This window comes from Callospermophilus lateralis, chromosome 14 (genome assembly GCF_048772815.1).
Source record: "Callospermophilus lateralis isolate mCalLat2 chromosome 14, mCalLat2.hap1, whole genome shotgun sequence".
NCBI classification, from domain to species: Eukaryota; Metazoa; Chordata; class Mammalia; order Rodentia; family Sciuridae; genus Callospermophilus; species Callospermophilus lateralis.
In genome coordinates, this window is record NC_135318.1 from 67,477,379 (window position 1) to 67,498,381 (window position 21,003).

At 41.1% G+C, this 21,003-nt stretch overlaps 2 protein-coding genes across 5 annotated transcripts in view; one reads left to right on the forward strand and one right to left on the reverse strand.

The window, feature by feature from the left end:
* Positions 1-21,003, forward strand: part of Ctnna2 (catenin alpha 2) — a 940,372-nt gene that overhangs the window by 599,744 nt on the left and 319,625 nt on the right. The gene's annotated exons all lie outside the window — the stretch shown is intronic.
* Lrrtm1 (leucine rich repeat transmembrane neuronal 1) lies at positions 3,537-5,102 on the reverse strand. The gene has a single exon (XM_076833901.1). It carries the CDS (start codon positions 5,100-5,102, stop codon positions 3,537-3,539), a length of 1,566 nt encoding a protein of 521 aa, XP_076690016.1.

Genomic DNA, 21,003 nt, shown 5'->3' on the forward strand with positions numbered 1-21,003 from the left:
AAAAATTTTTCCTTGTACTGAAATAATCTTTTCTGTATGATGGCAACTTTATAGCATATGGTATATGTTGTGGGACAGGTGGTCCCAACTATCTCTGGCTGTGTCTTATGTCAAGGGCTTCCTTTCCTTTGAGAACTGTTAAAAGATTGGTTTCATTTAACCTTCTCCTCTGGTACAACCTAAGAAACTACCAGAGCTAAGCCTGATGTGAGAGCATCATTTGTCATTGGAAAATACTTTTTTCTATATAAATACTTGAAAAACCTCAATACCATTGCTGAACTTTAATCAGCTGGGAAGTAACTGCAAATGGGGGGTTAATCCATCACAATGCCCAGGATGAGACGTGAATTGTGGCCTTAAATTCTTTTCAGATAGTACAGGATAATGAGATTAGCACCCTCTGTGGAAGAAAAAAAAAAGTGCTATACCTTTAAAAATTAGATCCCCTTTTAAATGTTCAGTAGTTTGCTTAGAGGGGTCAGAGCAAGTTTCTTGAAGCTTAAAGATTAATTAATTTGAGAAAGGAAAAAAAGTGTCACAAAACCTTAGTTAAAACTACCATTCTCCCTTATTCTTGGCTTCTCCCTGCCCTGCCCTTCTCAAAGTAAGAGGCACAGGACCATGAAAGGATGTGTGAGCTAAATTTCTCTGTTTATTTAGAAAACATATTTGCTTGCCTGCAAATACATACCATTACAGAAACATGCAGACACACACACACACACACACACACACACACACACACACACAAATTAAGAACACAGCTTTCTATGGCTATCATTTGCTCCCAAAGTCCCAGATTGTAGATTCCTTTTTCCAAAGATCTTTCATTAGATTTCCATGGATTTAAGGTCTTCCCAATACATGATATTTTAGTCATGGAATAGGGAAAAAGAAGAAAACAAAGCATGATTATCCTCTTTTTCTCCTGACTACATTTTTTAAAAGTATAAAATAAAATTGGGATCAGGAAATAAATTAATTTCCAATGTCCTTTCTTTCTAGAGGATTTGGGGGAACCTGTAGTTCTGATGTTTGCCAGAAAATCTTTGCTCCTGGAAGCTTTCCCTATAAGCACACCAACACAACCCTTCCATGCGCCAAGCAAGAGCAGCTTTTGGCAATGCATTCCTGTAACCTTCCCATGAGGAGGTTAAGTTAACAGAATCTTCCTTCAGTGGCCACAATTTGGGAATGGCTTTCTTTTAAAAAAGCCAAAATTAAAAAAAAAAAAAAATGGTATGCACTCTTTTGGAGGAGGTCTTTTTATTGCAGTTTAATTATAGATAGGAGGCACATCCTTGTTCCTATTACTCCTGCCCTCCAAGTGATATGCTATTTAGAGTGGCAATTCCAAAGGATTATGCTTTGACTAAATCCAAAACCCATCCTCAAAGTTTTTGAAGCCCTTCTCTCCTAGAACATTAACAGTCTGAATGGGTGTTTATGTACATGGAATGTGTCATAAAGTCGTATCTCAATTATAAAGAAAGCAAGATGAAGTTTGCTGGTCAGAAAGAATGAGTGGGGGAGGGGAGAAGGGGGGAGAGGGAGAGAGAGAGAGAGAAATAGATAAAATAGATAGATATGAGGGGGAAGAGAGAGAGAGACGCTGTCTTCCATGTCTCTCAAGGCTTAACATCTTAAAAGATCTTTGAAAAATATTTCTCTTGCAAGAGCCTCATAGAAGCCATAGTTTTAGGCATATTGGTTTCTCTATAGGCAGAAGAAAAATCTACAATTAATCTTCAGCTTAAGTAAATCATATAGTGATACTGTTCTGCATTTCAAAAAGCTGATTTTGCCTCTTTAGGTTGGTGACTAGAGGCATTTGCATTTTGGGGGATGGTGTTGTGTTTGTTCCTCATCCCACTTCCTGCTATTTGGACTTATCTCTTAAAATGTGTGTGTGGGGGGGAGTAGAAATAGAAAGAGATGCCAGTCTTTAGTATCATTTAGAAGGGTGAGAAAAATACTTCTGGACATGGACTGATTGGTTCAGTATTCACCATCTGCCACCCATGATACTTTATTTCAATCATACATCTGATTAAATTGTTAGCTGGTGAAAGACCCTTCCATCCAATGCATACACACCTCCCCTTGCCCTTCCCAAAACCCACTAACTACCACCACCACTGCCTCCTCACTCTTAATTGAGTTTAATAAAAAGCTAACATTGCAATGATGAACCTGAAAACCTATGAGGGTGGGAAGGAGCAGCCAATAATCCCAACAAAGAACAAAAGTGAAAAACAGGGAAAGCAAGCATTACACAAAAGGGCCATCTGAGAAGAGGCAGCTTTTTCTGCCCCGAGTTAACAAATTATTCCCAGATTATCTCAGTAATATGCAAACACAGAATCAAATGATGATCTTCTCTCACCCCACCCCCATCCCTGCTGTATCAAGTCTGTCCCTAAATTCTCTTGCTACAAGTCATTACCCTGCAGGCATTCATCCTGAGTCAGGAATTCCTCTTTCCCCACAGTAACTAGGAGTGTGCTGTCATTGCTCAGGAGCTTAAGCTTACTGCAGTCTTAGCAATGTGCTCCAGAAACACAGCTTTCAGTCCTGAACATTGGGATTCTGCTTCCTTCTCAGTGAAACCACAGAGAGCAGGAGCTGAGGGACTCTCTTTAATATCGGAGGGTATGAAAAAGGGCACCAATGCTATGAGTTCTACTGAATCAAAGGCAGAGAAGAATTACGAACAAGTAGTTAAAATTCTGAGATGATTTGAAAGATGGTTACATTAAGTGCAAAAATGTTTCTTGCTCATAGGACAAACTGTCTGGCATTGCCTTTTAAAAGCCATTTACAAAGATCTTTGCCTCAAAAGCTGAGTAATAATGACCAGTCCTCAGTCCACCTTTCACTTGCTTTATGATGGTCAGATTACACTGCCCACTCTCCGATAATATAAAAGATCTTGCTTTTTTCAGTCTTTACTCATGTGGGGTAAATTAATCTGTATTATTACACTGATAAGCTTTGTTTGCCCTTTTTAACATTTAAATAGACTCTGCCTACTTTGCTTCTTGATTTCTTGATTCTCCCACTGGCAGTATCCTCCCTCCCCCTCCCCCATCCAAAGGAAATTGTAACTGTTGCTTCTCTTGTAACACAGGTAACAATTCATTTAGGTTACACCAGTCTGTAAAAACTGTAAATGCTATTTTATTTTAAACGTTTTAGTTTACAAAAAAAAAAAAAATCAATGATTGGTACCTTTTTACACTCTCAGATTCCTGAATATGGACAGATCTTCAAAGGGAGGAAGGAGTTTTCATATGAAATTTAAGATAGACTGTCCAGAAGGTTGTGGGGTGGGGTTTTGTTGTGTTTTATTTCGTTTTTGTTTTTAAGACACAATAAAGCTAAAATGTCAAGTCTCTGGGAGAGATCCCCTTACAGTTTCAGTCAAGGAGCAAATCAGAGCACAGACAAGGAGACCCCAGCCTGGTGCCCGCCGGCCCGACCGGCTGCCCAGGCGTTTTTGGTAGCGCATGGGTTGAGAGCCACTGGGAGGATCACACCTCGCATTCCCTCGCGGGCTGCTGGTGGCAGGTACAAGAGCCATACTCGTTGATGATCACCAGGGCTCCCTCAATGTGGTTAGGTTTGTAATCAACGTAGTATTCCTGGGCAGACATGGCAGCCATCTGATGCATGGTCTGTTTCTGCTTTTGCTTCCTGCGCTGCGTGACAAAGCACTGTCTGAGCTGCCTGAGGCTGGCTGGGAAACACTTCCAGGACACGTAGAGCACCAAGACCACGATGAGGAAGGAGAAGATGAGGGCCATGGTGCCGGTGACCACTTTGTGGATCTGCACGGCATTCTCAGCGTGCTCGCCGGGGAGAGCCACGGTGGCTGGCTCAGGCGTGCCATCGCGCTGCCCCTCCCCGTCGTCCACGAGCGTGGTGGCCGAGCTGTCAGGGAGTCCCAGGTCACTGCGATTGGTGACTGCCGAGAGGAGGTGACCGCTGGTGGGCTCGGCCCCATCCTCGCACAGGTGGAAGGCGTACACGGCATCTAGGACATCCTCGCCCTGTGCGTACTCCGGGCTGGCGCACTGTAAGTTGCCATCGTAGCGCCCCTGGAAGTTGCTCAGCCAGGAAGCCAGGGCACAGACGTTGCGCCCGCAGTCCCACAGGTTCCCCGCCAGGGTAATGCTTGTAAGTGACTTCCAGGAGTTGAGAATACGGGGCTCGATGTAAGTGAGGCGGTTGGAGTCCAGCTGCAGGGACTGCAGGTGCGGTACTGTCTCGAACACATGGGGCTCCATGTACTCGATCTCATTGCCAGACAGGTCCATTTTTTCCAGGTTCCAAACCCAGTCCAGCGAGCTGACCACAATGGCCACCTTGTTCCTCCTCAGGCAGAGCGAGTTCAGAGAGATGAGGCGCGGGAAGTGGGCGAAGTTCACCTTGACCAAATCATTGTGCTCCAGGTGCAGCTCCGTGAGCTTGAACAAGCCGGCAAAAGAGTTGCGCGCCAGACTCTTAAGCTGATTGTATCCTATGTCGAGAAACTTGAGGCTGCGGCAGTCCTGGAAGATGCGCACGGGCACGAACTGGATGGCATTGGCCCGCATGTGCAGCGTAGTGAGCTTCCGCAGCCCGTGGAAGAGGTCGGGCGCGAGTGCCTGCAGTTTGTTGTACGAGAGGTCCACGCTGCGCAGGTTGGGCATGGGCCGGAAGGTGGTGTTGGCCAGTTGGGTGATCTGGTTGGAACTCAGCGTGAGTTCCTTAACTCGGCGCAGTTTCTGAAAGGCGTCCCCCTGCACCGAGCAGATGTGATTGTGATCCAGATAGAGCCACGTGAGCTGCATTAACCCCGTGAACTGGCCGGCGCGCAGCTCCGAGAGGCTGTTGTAACGCAGGGACAAGCCCAGCAGGCCGGACAGGTTGTGGGGCGCCTCGGTGAGGTTGAGCGCCTCGCAGTACAGCAGCCGCCCCTCACACCGGCACAGCTGCGGGCACCCGCTGGGGGCGGCGGGCAGCATCTGAAAGCAGGCCCCCAGCAGACACAAGACCACCCCCGAGGGCCTCCTCAGCAGCCAGTATAGACAGAGACCGAGCAGCAGGAAATCCATTAGCGAGAATCTTTCCAGAGAGACTGGAGAATGTCCATTGGAAGCGCTCGGTCAGAAATCTACATCATATTTTATTCCGAGGGAGGGGGAGCGGGAGGGGGAGGGGGAGAAAAGGGCAAAAATCAAATAAATATATAGAAATAAAGAAGGACCCCCCTCCCCAAAAACCACACGTTCACCTCTAAGCATGCAGAAAGCTGGGCGGCATAGAAAGTTCACAGCCACGGAAAGATCAAAGAGATGGTGATTTGGTCCATGTTAGATGCTGCAGCAAAGAAAAGGGAGGAAAAAAAAAAATCTTCGGGAAAGAATTTAATTAAAAAGTGTCTTACCCACCCTTTTCCAGAGAGTGACAACCTCCATTCAGCTGCTCCCTTTGTGTGCAGGCTAATTATATGCAGGGCGAGAGAAGACCCCTCTGTGTTTCCGAGGCAGCCCGGGTCCGCGGCCGGCGGATCTGGCAGGCGCACAATGTCTCACTTTGCTGCTCGGCTCGGGGCTGCAAGGGCGGCCGGCGAGGCGGGGAGGCGACTTCTAGGACCTGCAAGTTTCCCAACTACGTGCCGGAGCCCGGGCTTCGCCTTCCTGCCGCCGTCCTTTTCCTCTGCAGTTCGGACTGTGACGTTGTGGAGGGGGAAAAAAAAAACTCCAAACTCGGGGCTCGCGACTCCCCAGGATTTGACAGTCTGGTTAATGTCCGTCATTGGAAACGACCACTGACCGGCGCCACCTTTTACTCCGCGGAGACCGCCTGCCATTCGCGCCCTGGGCAGCTGCGGAGAGCAGGCTCGCTCATGCTTTGCGGGCGGCGGGGTGGTGCGGGCGGCGGGCGGCGCGGGCGGTGGCGTGGGGAGCGGCGAGCGGCGCCCGGGCTCCTTCCCTCCGCCAGGCAGTGTGCGGCGCGAGCTTGCACAGGCACCTACTGCTCACTGAGTGTCGTAAGCTGCTCACGATTGTGCGTCTTCCCGGAGCACCTCAGACATGGGCAGATTGAAAAGGGGTGGGCATAAAACCAACATTTTACCGAACCACTAAAGTAATATATGTTCTTTGATGAAATGGAAAACACTTTCAGCTTTTTTGGTCCATATTTCCAAAAAAAAAAAAAAAAAAAAAGAGGAAGGGGAGGGGATAGAGGTAGCCTTATCAATGACAAGATATTTCCAAGTGGGAAATTGAAATATTCTGTGCTCTCCCCTGTCCCTTTTGGAAAAATATTTTTTCCCCCTTCAAAGCTGTCTACGTGTAAAAGGTACGTAGGAATCTGTAGCAAAATCCACATTTGGCCCTTTGCTTTACAAAAGCAACTTGAGAGAAGACACAGGAAGGCAATAATTTGGGGCTTGGCTATGATTTTTTTTTCTTCTCCCTTTGCGGGCGCTGGAGTTCTGCAGTGAGCCAGCCCTTTTTGGTGGTGATTGGGGAATGCTTTCCAAACCCATCGGGTTTGGGACGCCATCCCAGTCCCAGTGATGTGAGATCCAGTATGGCAAAACATATCTGTGTACAAGGAGGCTTGCATGAGATCCTGCTGGGGTTTCATCAGACTACATAGGTATTTGTGGGGCACACAGTAGACGAATAAAGATTCTGCTGTATGACATGGAGAAGACTAACTCTGACACGTGCTGTTCATGATGATTGCACAGCCCTGCAATATGCCTCACCCCAGGAGAATGTCCTAGAGAATGGGTAGGAAAGAGGTAGTTTAAACCATAATGAATTCCCCTCTTCCATGATGAAGATTCCTGATTAAGCTTTGAGAGTGTACTAAATTGTGCTGTTTCTCTCCTAATTATAAAGAGAAGCCCTGGTCTGTTTATTCCACTCCTAATTGTATGTAGGAGTCTTTACAATGAATAAACTCTCCCTGTCTTCTATTTAGTCTGCCTGAGCTGTTGATCATCTTAAAAAAAAAAAAAAAAAATCCTCAGGATGGCTGAGTAAGCAGGTGGGAAGTGAATGTGGGTAAGCCTACCTTCTTGACCATCATGATCATAAAAGGTAGTAGGATGTGAATCTCCAGCTCCTCTCTTTGAATTCCCACCATTTCTGCCTCTAGGAACTTAAAGTGTGGGCACATCTATCATGTTCATTTTGATAGGATGGAAGGTGGATTACCAGTTTCCAGGTTCCACTTGCAGATTGGTCAAGCAATTTGAGTGTCCTTTAACAGCCAAGATGGAGAGACCAACCAATGGAATTAAAGTCACTAAAGACTGGTGGGACTTTTCAGGAAAAGTCATATGAATAGGGGCATGAATCATTCCATTTTGTATTCAACTATGCTCTGCCCTGGTCATTTATCTTTGAGATGGATCATTTAATTGAAAAGAACACAAATTTGAAATGTCCTAGACATCACATGCTGTCTTAGGAGCTAGAAGAGACATTAGAAAATCAACCCCCTTCATTTTGCACATGACGAAACTGAGGCCAAGAGACATCAGGGGATTATTCAAGGTCATACTGCTTATTACTGGCACAGATGTTTTCTTTTGTTGTCCCTCCTCAAGTGTTGTTCTTCCTATGCTATTCCTGATGGTTGTCTCTTCTCACTCTTGCTTCTAACTCTGGACTGGGCATTTGCAGATTTTGTCCTGGCACTTCTAAGGTGCTGCAGAACACTTTAACAGACAGACAAACAATTTCACCATCAAAGTAGTTTCACCTCTTGCCAAAACAATTATTCCTGACAGCAGGCTGGCTGATTAAGCCATAAAGTCTAAAGGGTTGGGGAAGGGAGGGTTGTTCAGGCACAGGCTGGGGTAAACAGCAGCCAGCCACTCAGCAAATACAGTGCATACAAGCCACCCAATCCCTATGGCTGCTAGGAAGAAAATCGTCCTAATGCATGCAGTTTGGCAAAGTGGTGACAGAGGCTGCCAAATGGGCAAGAAGAGGTCCCACTTTGGATGTCACTTGATTTGTAGAGCTGGTACAGAAAGGCAAAAAAGAGTTGAGTGTTGGCAAGAAAGAAAGAGAATAAAATTAAATTCCCTGCATTTATATGTGAATTTTCTTCTAAGTGTGCTACTCAAAACTTAGAAGATGCTTCTAGGCTATAATTAAGATATATATGGCTTTTCACCTTATTATCACACAAATCATCTCATCTGTATAGTGTCTTTAAACCTTTCTCACCTCTAATGTGGCAAGTTGCATCTTTTCTACAGTTTTAAACCCCTTGGCAGAACTGTATACATTAACAGATTGAAATGAGCTTTATTGAAATTTAGCTATTCCAAGTCATCTAAGTTGCAGAATCCCAATTTATTATGTATTTAAAGCATACCAGCACTGATTAAATCAATGCAAATTAGGTTAAATAAGAACAACATGAATCAAGTGTTTCAGCAAAGTTGAGTGGAGAAACGACAACTTTTGAGTCACCACAGCAAGTTGATAAAGCTTGAGTTTAAATTCCATGCTTCTAAATTTCATGAGTTTAAATTCCATGCTTCTAAATGTCCAACATGCTAAGAGAGAGAGTGAGAGACTCACCTAGAGTTTTTTCCCCTCCTGTTTGTTTCTCATGTCTCTTTACCTATCTTGTGAGAATGTCTGATTTACTGGGTGATCTATGTGGCTAATATCTGTACTTGATCAATCTCTTTTTCCTGTTAACAGATTTCTGTCAGCAATTCTTCTCCTTTCATGTTGAATATCAGATGAGACATGCTTGCCATACTTTGGAAATACCCTTGACATTTTCCATTTTTATATGGGGAAGGATCTTAAGCCCACCTTGTTGAACTGCTATAGCAGCACTTGTAAATGTTATGCATTGGGAATATATCCTCAGAACATCCTGCCAACTTGTGATTGGGAACTGAGGACAGCCCCCAAACTGGGGTTTGGCAACTGGGAAGGATGGCTGGGGTGCTTAAGGTGTAAAGCTAATTGCTAAACACAACCTGGAACTAAGGGGGAAATAGAAGAGAGAAACTTGGACAGCAAGGTTCGTGCAGTTGGAGAAGCTAGAAATGCAGCTTGGAGGAGGGAGAGTTGATTAGTTCTTTCTCTCCTCAACTTTATCAACTAATATTTGCCTAATAAGCTCTTGGATTTTTTTGGTACTCCATGTTGTGGTGAGGGGTTCATGTGGAGGAAGCCACATACAATTATTATTATTATGATGATGATGATGTTGTTGTTGTTGTTATTGTTAGTAGTAGCAGCAGCAGCAGTATGTTATTACCTTTCCTAATTCATCTCAGGTGAAGGCCACCTCATTTCTTCATTTTAGTCAAAATAATTTGTGATACAAGTGTAATAATGTCTGAAATGAACTTGCATTCCAGATTGGCTTTCCATTAGTAGTCTTTGTCAATATTCAAGAGGGGAGAAATTCAAGTAGTGATTTTAATGTTCTGCCTTAGCTAGCGCCAGCCTGGACCTTGATCTTTATTCTGTTGTCTTTAATTTTCAGTAGCAGTGAACCATGGCTTTTATTTAAAAGGAAACACTTAGAGAAATTGGGGGAGGGTGGGAGTCACAATTTTGAAAGAAGAGAATTACCCTTGTTGTTCCTGTGGTCATGTACCACACAGCTGGCATTTTATAGAGTGCCTCCACAGATGGGTGTGAGCCCATGGGTGAGAGGCCTAAGGCTTCTCTCAAAGGGTCTACTTAGGAGAAACGAATTAGAAAGGGGAAGCCATTCCTATCAAATTGTATGCTCCTCTTAAAACAAGGTAGTGTTATGGATAACAATAAGAAAGTACCTGACTACAGGATTGAAGACACAGAGTCAAACCCACTCAGATACAGTCATCTGATCTTTGACAAAGGTGCCAAAATATACATTAGAGAAAAGACAGCCTCTTTAACAAATGGTGCTGGGCCACATGTAGAAGAATGAAACTAAATTCTTATCTCTGATCCTGCATAAAAGTCAACTCAAAATTGATCAAAGATCTCAGAATTAGATCAGAAACTGTGCGACTTCTAGAAGAAAATATAGGGTCAACACTCCAGCTTTTGGCACGGGCAATGGCATTCTCAATAGGATCCCTAAAGCACAGCGAATAAATTAAGAGTTAATAATGGGACAGCATCAAATTAAAAAGCTTCTGCATAGCAAAGGAAATGACTAAGAGAACCCACGAGATGGCAGAAAAATCTTTGCTAGCTATACTTGTGACAGAGGATTAATATCTAGAGTATATAAAGAGCTCAACAATCTTTACACCAAAAAAATCAAATAATCCAATTAATAAATGGACAAATGAATTGAGCAGATACCTCTCAAAAGAAGAAATACAAGTGGCCAACAAATACATGAAAAAAAAATGCTCAACATTATTAGCAATTAGGGAAATGCAAATCAACATTACACTGAAATTTCATCTCACACCAGTCAGAAAGGCAGTCATCAAGGATGCAAACAATAATAAATACTGGAGAGGATATGGAGAAAAAGGAGCACTTTTACACTTGGTGGGACTGTAAATTAGTACAACCACTGTGGAAATCAGCATGGAAGTTGCTCAAAAGACTAGGAATGGAACCACCATATGAATCAGCTATACCACTTCTAGTGTTTTCCCTGAAGAATTAAAGGCTTCTTACTACTGTGATGCATGCATACCCATGTTCATAGCAACGCAATTCACAAGAGCCAAACTATGGAACAGCCTAGGTGTCCATCAATGGATGAATAGATAAGAAAATGTGGTATATATATATATATATATATATATATATATATATATATATATACATACACAACGGAGGTTTATTCTATTCAGCCATAAATAAAACTGAAATTATGGCATTTGAAGGTAAATAGATGGAAATAAAGATCATCATGTTAAGCAAAATAAGTGAAGCTTAGAAAGTTAAGGGTTGTTGTTTCTCTCATCTGCAGAAGCTAGACAGGATAAAGGAAAACAAAGGTGGGGGTATATCTTCTAAAAATCCAAGGGAGATCAGCAGAGGAAAGAGAACAAGAGGTGGGAGGCAGGGAGGGAGCAGGGAAGCGCTGGGAAGCGATATTGGCCAAATTATATTGTTATACTGTGTGTATGTAGGAATGAATATGCAACAACAAATCCCATCATTATGTACAACTATAATGCACCAATGAAAAATGTGGGAAAAAATAAATACCTGCTGTGTTCAATGAATGATGTGAGCAATAGAGATGAACCAAAGAAATACCAGCTCAGGGGGCCTCCTGTCATGTTACCCTGGGCCCCTCTTCGCAGGTCTTTTTGATCGTGGCATGGTAGGCTTAACTGTTGTTGTATCCTTGGTTCATCTTTGCTTACTTTATTTTTTTTCTTCAAGGTTGATGTCAATTCTCTATGATTCCTTAACCAACTTAACTCCAGCACCCTTCCCATTGGGAAGTTATCCCTTATTCTTCTCCATGCTATTAACAGCTTATCTTTACCCATTTATGCCCTGTTTATTTTATATGAGTATGACAATAATTTATAAATAGAACATTCTCAAACAGAAAGGGACATTGTACATCTTGAGATCAAGGAGATAAATCACCTCGGTTGGGATTTCTGCTTTGCTACTTTTTATCAAGATGACACTAAGCAAGTCACTCCCTGCTTAGTGAAGTCAGTGGAATGGGGTTAAGTATGGCTATCTTAAAGGACACTTGGGGCAATTAAATGAGATCATGTATTTTAGAGTCTTGAGACTCACAAGTATAGGCCAGAGACCAGCAACCTCAGAGCTTGTTAGAAATACATACTCTGAGGCCTCTCCCCAGACTCAAGTAAATCTGCATCTAACCATTAGCCCTACATAATTTGATAAGTTTTGAGAATCATTCTACTGGAGCCCTGACAAATTCTAACCTGAAACAGAAATCCAGGTCTCATTGATTCCCTAGTTTTGTAACAGAAATTGAAGGGAGAGGAAGGTTAAGTGATTGCCCACCCTTGGTGGTGGAATTAGGTCAAAAAGTTAAAAAAAAAAAAAAAAGAAAGGAAGGAAACTTTCAGAATCATGTCTTCTCTCTCCCATTAGGTTTTAAACACATAGAATGCAAGCTTTGTGTCTATCACGGTCTGTAGCACTTGGCAGGGTTCTCAATAATTAAGTTTGGTTTAATAATCAGTGTGTCAGGAACTGTAGAAGCCTCATAGGTGCTAACTCTGGGCATCTTCTGGCTGGCTTCATTCCCTATTATCTTTAAGAGATAATAGTGTTCAGACATCTGGCATAAGACTTTGATTTCATGTTCCCAAGACAGGCAGCAGTAGCATGGTGATTGATCTGACAGGGCAGCCCAGCATGTTGCTCCCTCACACTCAGAACTGTGAAGGGTCAGGAATACATGAGGGAAAGTGCTTTGGAGGTGCATGAAAGCTGATTTCCCAGAAAAAAATCTATGACATTACCAAAGTTTGCTTACTTCTTAGTTTTTTTTTTTTTTTTTTATCATTGCCAATCTGCCACTATGGCATAAGTGTGTTTCTCATGGATGCTTTCATTATAGGAAAAAAAAAAAAAAAAAAAAAACGAAAAAAAGGAGAAAAAGCAAAATGAAAAATTAAATTCTAAATAAAGATTAAATCAGTTAAAATCCAAATACCCAGAAATAAACAGTTAAGTTTTGAATAGAGAGTCTGTTCCTTAGAAATTTGCCCCTCTTTTTTGGTAATTTGAATGTTACCGTTTTTTAGCCATTATAGGATACACAGTGATGAATAGCCTCATACATATACCTTTGCATATTTGGGCAACTGTGCCCTATATTTTAATTCTAGACGTGGAATTCATGTTCAGAGGGTGAACTTTAAAAAGATTTTGAATACATAATGCAAATTGTCCTCCTGAGACTATTACACATGCTTCACCCTCAATGGCAATTTTGCTGCTTTCTCAAGAAACCTTGGAATGCCACACATTAAAACACTACTTGGTCCCTTCTCTTTCACCTGCTGGGAACAGACTGAGATGAGTGCCTGCGTCTGTTCTTGATACCATGGAGCCATCCTTCTTTCTGACACCCATTTTCTCCTCAATTCTGCAGAGGCTATTCCCAGTTAAGGAGAGTGTTGGATTTGGGACCTTCATGGTTCTTTCTAGTTTCTCATGAGCATTCAATTCCTGCTTCTTATCAAGTAGCTGGCCAGACCAGTTATTTTCACAAAGTGTTAATATCTTAAAATAGTTTAATCAAGTGTTACTTAAAGAATTCGGTGGTGGCAAGAGTATTCAAACATATTTATGAAATGCATGAGATGGTTCCATTCTTTGAGATTTATAACATACTATTCATTTACATCACAAACCTTATTTTTCATGTATTCAACCATTCACTTGGGTTGTGTATTAACACTATTAAAATAAACCAATGTGCTAGTACAGTTTTGAGAACATTTATTTGATTGCAGTCCTTAAGTACATTTGACTTTAAATTGGCTACCACCATATGTGTCAGTCACCTTTTCATTACTATAACAAATGCCTCAGGTAAATCAACTTAAGAAAAAAAATGGTTTATTTTGGCACACAGTTTTGGATGTTTTGGTCCATAACTGATTCTCCTTTAGCTTTTGGGTCTGTGAGAGGGGAGCACATCATGGCGGGGTATGTGTGGAAGAGCAAAAACAATTTGCCTCATGTCCAGAAATTGAATGAAGAGAAAGAGACTGGGGTCCCACAACCTCCTTTAAGGGAATGCCCCCTATGATCAGAGAACTCCCATTAGGCACCACCTCTTAAAAGTTTCTACCACCTCCCAATAGTCACATTGGGGAACAAACCTTTAACACATGGACCTTTGAGAGCTCCTCAGTATCCAAACCAAGAAGTGTTTCTAAGGTTCACGTTTTACGCAATATAGAAGACTTCTGGTGCAGAAACCTGGGTCATGTTTGATCACAAGCAATTAGGGGGATAGCCAGACAGCTACAGTTGTTCTACTTGATATTAGTACATCTCACCTCCTCATCCTAGCCACAAACAGTGGAGCCAATTTAATTATGTAGTAAATTCTGTCTCTGGTACATTTTGGCACCTAATTATCTTGTTTTGTGGAATTTGCCAGATGTTGCTAATTTTGTCCTCACAAAGCCCTAGAGACAGTCCTATTATTTTCTTACTTTGAGACCCTCTAATATCTACCTCTACAGGTGGGAGATAAACATGAGAGGTCTATTGGAGTGGCCACACAGCACTGGTAAACATACCCTCTTTTTTTTTTAGTGCAGTCTGGCTCAGACATGGATGCACAGAGACTCTTGTGGAATTGAGCTTATTAAGTGGTTTGAATGCTTGCGTAATCAAAAGTCTTTAGAATCTGAACTAAATGTGAAAGACTCTGTATTACATTGACATAGAGGCACAAAATATTAACCCTAGAAGGTAAAAACTTACAGAGTTGAATTTACACAGATTGATGCCTTCTCTGTGTGGCCACCTTGAGTACATCTATTTTGTAGAGGAAATCACTCACCATTCAGGAGCAACGAGTCTTCTGTGGGAAATCAGTTGAATGCATTTAACTCTTCCTTCAAACTGTCTTCCATTCTCAGGACCCACTTTGTCATCTCCCACAGGCACCCAGAGAATGCCTTTCAATGATTTTCCATACATGTTTGTTGCTATACTTCTTTGTTTGGGTTAGCTTATGTTAAGTCAAGTTGGGGATTCAGCTGGTGATGCATAGTTAGATAAAATGTGGTCCCTGCTTTCCTGTTCTCAGATGTGGAGTGGAGAAGATGAGTAACAGACCAAAGTGATTCATGCTGTGGCAGAAATATAAACAAGGGCAATGGCTGGAGAGATTGCTCAAGCTCATTGAGCAAGGCCAGGGAGAGGGGATTGGAGAAAAGGAAGAGGAACCTGCCAGATGGGCAGATAAAGAAAGCCACTCCTCAGTAAGCAAAGTCTGTTGAAAAACTGTGGGATCTTCTGAGATGCATTGGCTGTGTAGAGCATAGGTGGGAGAGAGAAGGATGAGGAGATATGAGATCAGAGTGTCAGTTTAGAGCCAGATTTTTTGCAACCTGGAATGTGTGAGTTCCAATATGTGAATGCAAGGAATATAATGCTGTTAATGGCCTTGAACAAAAGGGGAGGAAAGGGACACTGGAAGCAAGAAAGGCATTTGGGAGGCTACCCCATTTATTCAAATGAGATATTGTGTGCAGCTGAATAGATTGACATTACAGCTGGACAGGGCAGGCCAGGTGTAATGATAGTTCTGCAGGGGAATGGACAGTCATTTTAAATGGGGATTTTCTGAGAAATACTTTAAGGTTATTACCATAAAGTGAGTTGCTTATGGGTAAAAGAAAGGCATGGAAGATATAGAAATAAGATGTAGAAGTAAGTTCCAATAGTTGTAAGTAGTTGAAGATCTGGACATATGTCACAGGTACACAATGAGAGATTCCCTAGAATGTGCTTGGTGGTTATGGTGGCTGTAGTAGATGCAGATTCCCCTACTCCCCAAATAAAGATTAGAGTATGGCTGATGAACAATCAGAAATTTTCACCATTAAATAAGGTGATATGGATATGGAAAGCAACCGGATGATAGGAATTGGAAGCAGTTTGTTTGTATGTTATATACAAATTGCATGTTTTGGCTAAAGGCATTCTAATTTTAAATGACCCCTATTTGACTAGTAAGCAAGCAATACTCCAGGATGTATTTAATTTGTGGGTTGACACAAGCAACTGTAAAGCTTTTTTGAAAGTGATATTTTCAACACAGAAAAATCCTAGGGCACAGAAAAGGTAGACTGCCACAATAGGAGGGATAGTTTAATAAAATTGAGAAACATTATTCGACCATATGGAGGGGCATTAATGTATGGTCCTGAGACTGCTGCCTTTAATATGCATTTCATATTGCTGTGAAAACCAAAAAAAAAAAAAAAACCTTTGAGATTAATAGGCTTTGAGAGCACTCCCAGACTGTCAAGGATTACCAACACTGGGGAGGATCCTGACAGTGAGCAAGTCAGCAAAGAAAGTATGCAGAAATGGCACTGTCTGCTGAAGGGCTCTGTGTCCACAACCGGCTGACGTTGAGCATATCCTTCCCCAAGAGGGTTTGTCATTGGCATCTCATATCAGCATAAGATTATTCCTTCATGGATAGACCTTATGTTACCTTCTCAGATATGAAACAAGGTGATGGTTGGAGTTTGTGTCCTTCAGAAGGCAATTCTATTTTTATATTTTAGAAGATGAATCAGAAACACCTGATAACTTAGTGAAAAGGATTTTTGAAATTTCTGCATCTATGGTAAAGAGGAAAATGTCCTGCCATTTTAAGCTGTGTGACTTGGACAAATGATTTAACCTTCTAAGCAGAAGTTTCCAACACAGTAAAAACTAAAATTAAACTTAATCATAAAATTAGAAATGGTTCAGATGCTATTGAAATAGCTACTTATATAGATTTCTATTATGTAAGAGCACAATTACACAATATAGCTTAAAGATAAGAAGGAAAACAAATCAGAAGCACAAAGATCAAGTACTACTAACTCACTCTAACTTGATCTACTTTCAATACTGCATAAAAGTAACACAAACACCCAAATATGTGGTCATTAAAATGACAATGTTTTGTTTAGCTTGAATATCTGTATGTTGTCTGAAGGTATTTTCCGAGTGAAGCAGGTTGATTGAGATCCTCTCTGCTCACTCAAGTGTTGTCTGTCAGCTGGAGAATGAGCTGGAGACTAGATAATCCAAGAAGGTTTGACTCACAGGGATGGCAACTGGCAGGCTATTAGCTGGGATTCACTAGACTGTAGGCTAAGATACCTTGGTTCTCTCCCACAGGAGATCTCATCCTTTAGCATGCCAGTAGTGATCCTGTAGTGATTGCAGGGTTCTAGGAATAGCAAGAGAGAAGAAGTCTCAGTGTATGTGCACTTTTCAAGACTCATAACCTAACAAGTTTCTATTGTCTATTGACCGAAGCTAGTCATGTGACTTAAGGTAAACTTGACTTAAGGGATGTAGAAATATGCTCCAACTCTTGAAGAAAGGGGAAGAATTTTGTGGTTGCTTTTGCAGAATAAATATAGCAGTAGTGGCTTAATGTCACTACAACTGTATATATTAAATGCTGTCAAGTGATTTTTATTTCTCAAGCCTTCAACAGTATCATCTATAAACACCAAGATCTGGCAGCAAACGTATCACCTACGGCTTGTTAGAAATGCAGAATCTTAGGCCCTTCTCAAGATATACTCAATCAGAATCTACATTTTACAAGATCTCCAGGTGATTCATAAACCCGCTAAGATTTTAGAAGCACTCTAGCTTTTTTTACTATTCTCTTTCCTAGGGTTGCTATGTTCTCCTGTTGAGTGATAGATCTTTGATTTTTAAAGGTGCCAAAACTGTTTCCTTCTGCACAATTGAAACAGAACAAACACAGGTTTAAACAGTAAAACAGGTTGCTTCACAGCATGAATAGCTGGAGAGAGAGGCTATAACATTTTTCTGCTCAATTGTCCTTTGCCTGTAAAAATAGAAATTTAAAATTAAAATACCAGTGCATAAATATTCAAAAAATATTGTATTTGACTAGGAAGCATCATTTAGATGTTAGAGTAATCTGAAGAAGTAAAAATGGGAAGCACATACTTAAACTGACCTTTTGTGATGCTCAACAATTGCTTAACCACCTTGGTTTTCTGAAGGTCCAAAGATCAACACCCCAATCTTTATCCCACGATTTAATTATCTTTAGAACATATGCAAGTCCCTTGGGTATTCTTTTGAATTTTTTTACAAGTAATAGGACCAGCAGAATGTATGAAGCATCTAGATGTGCAGGTCATACGTCTAAGAAATACAAATATCCTGAAGTTTGGTGGATTCTCTTCATTTCATATTGTCAAAATAAGGGGAAGAAAGTAGGAAGGGGAAGCAAAGTTTCTGACAATACAAGTTTATTTCACTAGGCTGAATATAAGTAAGTGCCATCTAAAAGACTGTAACTTTTCTCAACTTTTGACTTTCATTTAAGTGAAAGAAACTGATTATGATTTCCAAAGCCCTCCCCTAGTTTGCCTTTTGCCTGGGGGCTGACCAGAACAGAAAAAAAAAGAAAGAAAGAAAGAAAGTTTGCATTAAAGCCTAACGCTGTTCTTTACTGCGAAGTTTGCTTGGTATGTTCTCTCCTTAGAATGTGACACACCTCCATTGACTAATGCTACTCTAATTGTATACGCTTTGGGGTCCTAGTCTTGCCATTAACCAGCCAGCCAATCAATGGTTAGCATATTTCTTTACCAGTTACTCTATGCGGTATTCTAGGTTGGAAACCCTAGGAAAGGGAATAACCGTAAGCAGACCAAGTAAACAAGCAAACAGCTCAGTTAATTATAGGTACCGATAAAACTAGGGAAAAGTAACATAGAACCATGTGGAAGAGGGAAATGAAGGCATAGGATCTGTCTTGTGTAAGGTAAGGCAAGACTTCCTAGAGGTGTCCTTTGAATTGAAAGCTGAATGATTTGTAAGAGCCATCTAAAGCTCAATTGGATGTACATTCCAAGTAGAAAGAAAAACCTGGGTCCAGGCCCTGAGGTCAAAGCAAGCCTGTGTTGAACAGCCTAAATGAGATGGGATTTAAGAGATGGGAAGGAGGATTTTGAACATAAGATATGCTTCCTGAAAGAATCAGCACACCTTTATGTAGAACATCATAAATACTTGCCAGCAACCTCATCACTAGAGATTATCTCAGGCTTTAAATTGGAGTTGAATAGATTAATTCTACTTATTCCTCACAATTCTATGAGATCCTACTATTTTATCTGTATACATAAGGAAATCAAGGCACATACAATGAAGACACATGCCTTAAGACAGATGGCACTAATGTCATGTGTTTCCTACATTTCCTAGATCCTAATGGGACAACTAAGAAAACTAGATACCAATCAGCCTTTTGACCCTGAAAAGGCCAAACCTGGCTCTTTTACAATCATCCTTTTCTGTGGAGATTCATCTAGAGTAAAAGCAGGAGAAGGGATGGGGCAATTCATACTCTCCTCCTAAATTCCCACTCCTCTCGGCCCCCTTCTGCCATCTGTTGCTGTTTGTGCAGAAAAAGAACAGAACAGAATAGAACGACCACACACATTCAGAAATCTCATTTTGTATGTGGGAGTCTGGATTCATTAACAAGTTCCTTAAACTCTCCCTGCACTTACAACACCAATCTAAACATAACCCAGTGAAGTCATGGGGAGAGGTGATGATCAGCTTTGTGATGCCGAATGTCAGCATCCAAATTCATCATCTGCTACTTCCTAGTAAGTGTCTTCTGCTTCATGCAGGTGGTTTTTCTCAACAGCTACTAAATAAATAATGCTTATTTCAATATTCTCTAGACTCTACATTGACCTGTAATTATAACTCCTACTTAATTCCATTTCCTTCATCAGTTCTTCCATTCTTACACTGACCCTGCACCCATCCACCCACAAACCTATGTATCCATGGATGCACAGGTTCATTCAACAATCACATGGAAGGTGCTTATTCTGTATCATTAACTATGATAAGTGCTAAGGGATACAAGATTTGGGGGATAGCATTTTTCTCTTTGAAACATTTACTCCTTAGAATGGTAATCACAACCTCAAATGGCTAAATTAATCCCTCCCTCCTTTGCATATTATTCATCTAAAAATTAAGTGATCTATTAAATACTGTTTTAAACTACTCTCCAGATATTTCTGTATACCATCATCCACTTCCTTTTTTTTAATGTCTCCTAGGTTGAAATTTTTCAAGTGTGGACTCTAAATCATATTTCTGATAATAGTGAACATGGAATACAATTTATATAAGTTCTAGTCTAACTACTTATTAGTATTTGTTTTGGTTTTGTTGGGGGAGTAAACTCCCTTTTTATATAAAGAATAGAAGTTAGATTGGAGAATATCTAAGATCCCTTTCAGTTCTGACATTCATGAGTCTTGTGACCCCTTAAATACTGAACAGTGGTTGCAAAATGAAGGGAAACATCGATACAAAGATGTGGATGGCTTGTTACAAAGGCCACATTTATGCAGTGGGAGGTTTACTAACTGTAATGTAACTGCCATGGGCTTAGAGGCTGGAACAAGTAGATTTAAAAACAAACCACCAAAAACTCAGAATGGACCTTTCTTGTGAAGCTGGGCCTTTAAAGAGGGACTTGGGATAGGCAGGAATTATTCCCTAGCCCACAGAGCAATGAAGACAGGAGATATAACTAAGCCAACTCTCTCTCCATTTCTTTCTTGGGGTGCTGCATTTTGACACTAGTTATTAAACACAGACAATATCTGAATGACCCTAAAAGTGAACAATTAACTCATGATGACTAAAGAAAGGTAGATGATCAGGGTTTCATCTCTATGCATAAGGAACTGCTGACAAAGGAAAAATCTCATCCTCTACCTACCAAACCCTATTGCAGATGGGAGCCTGGCTTGATTGAAGCCCTACCCTATTCAAATGGTCATCTTGAATTCCTTTGTACAGGTTAACTATCTTTAGATAGTGATAGCCCTATATGGGTAAGTACTCACTGTAGAAACAAGTATCTAAAAGATTCATCTATTGTACGTAATTTCAACATACTTGATGTTTCAAAGGCATCTACTCATTTGAATGTCACCTAGTAGGAATCAACTCCTTCCTTTCAAAATAATTGTTCAGGAATGGCTGATGGATACTAAACAGTTTTTAAATTGTTGTTTTCGGTTTTGTTGCAAATAACTAAAGAATCATTTGATGAAATGAGACTGGCATATTGGAAAACTGGTCAAATCTCTTCAGAGTCAAACAGGCTTTGTGTCTTTATATAACATATAAGGGATAGTACATCTTGCCTATCCTCATTGTGAGCATTGCAAAAGCTTTAGAACTCTTTTTGAGATCCCAATATACCACA

Bases quoted from the DNA above. Each gene is read 5' to 3' on its own strand.
- Lrrtm1 (XM_076833901.1), bottom strand. From the start codon at position 5,102: ATGGATTTCCTGCTGCTCGGTCTCTGTCTATACTGGCTGCTGAGGAGG.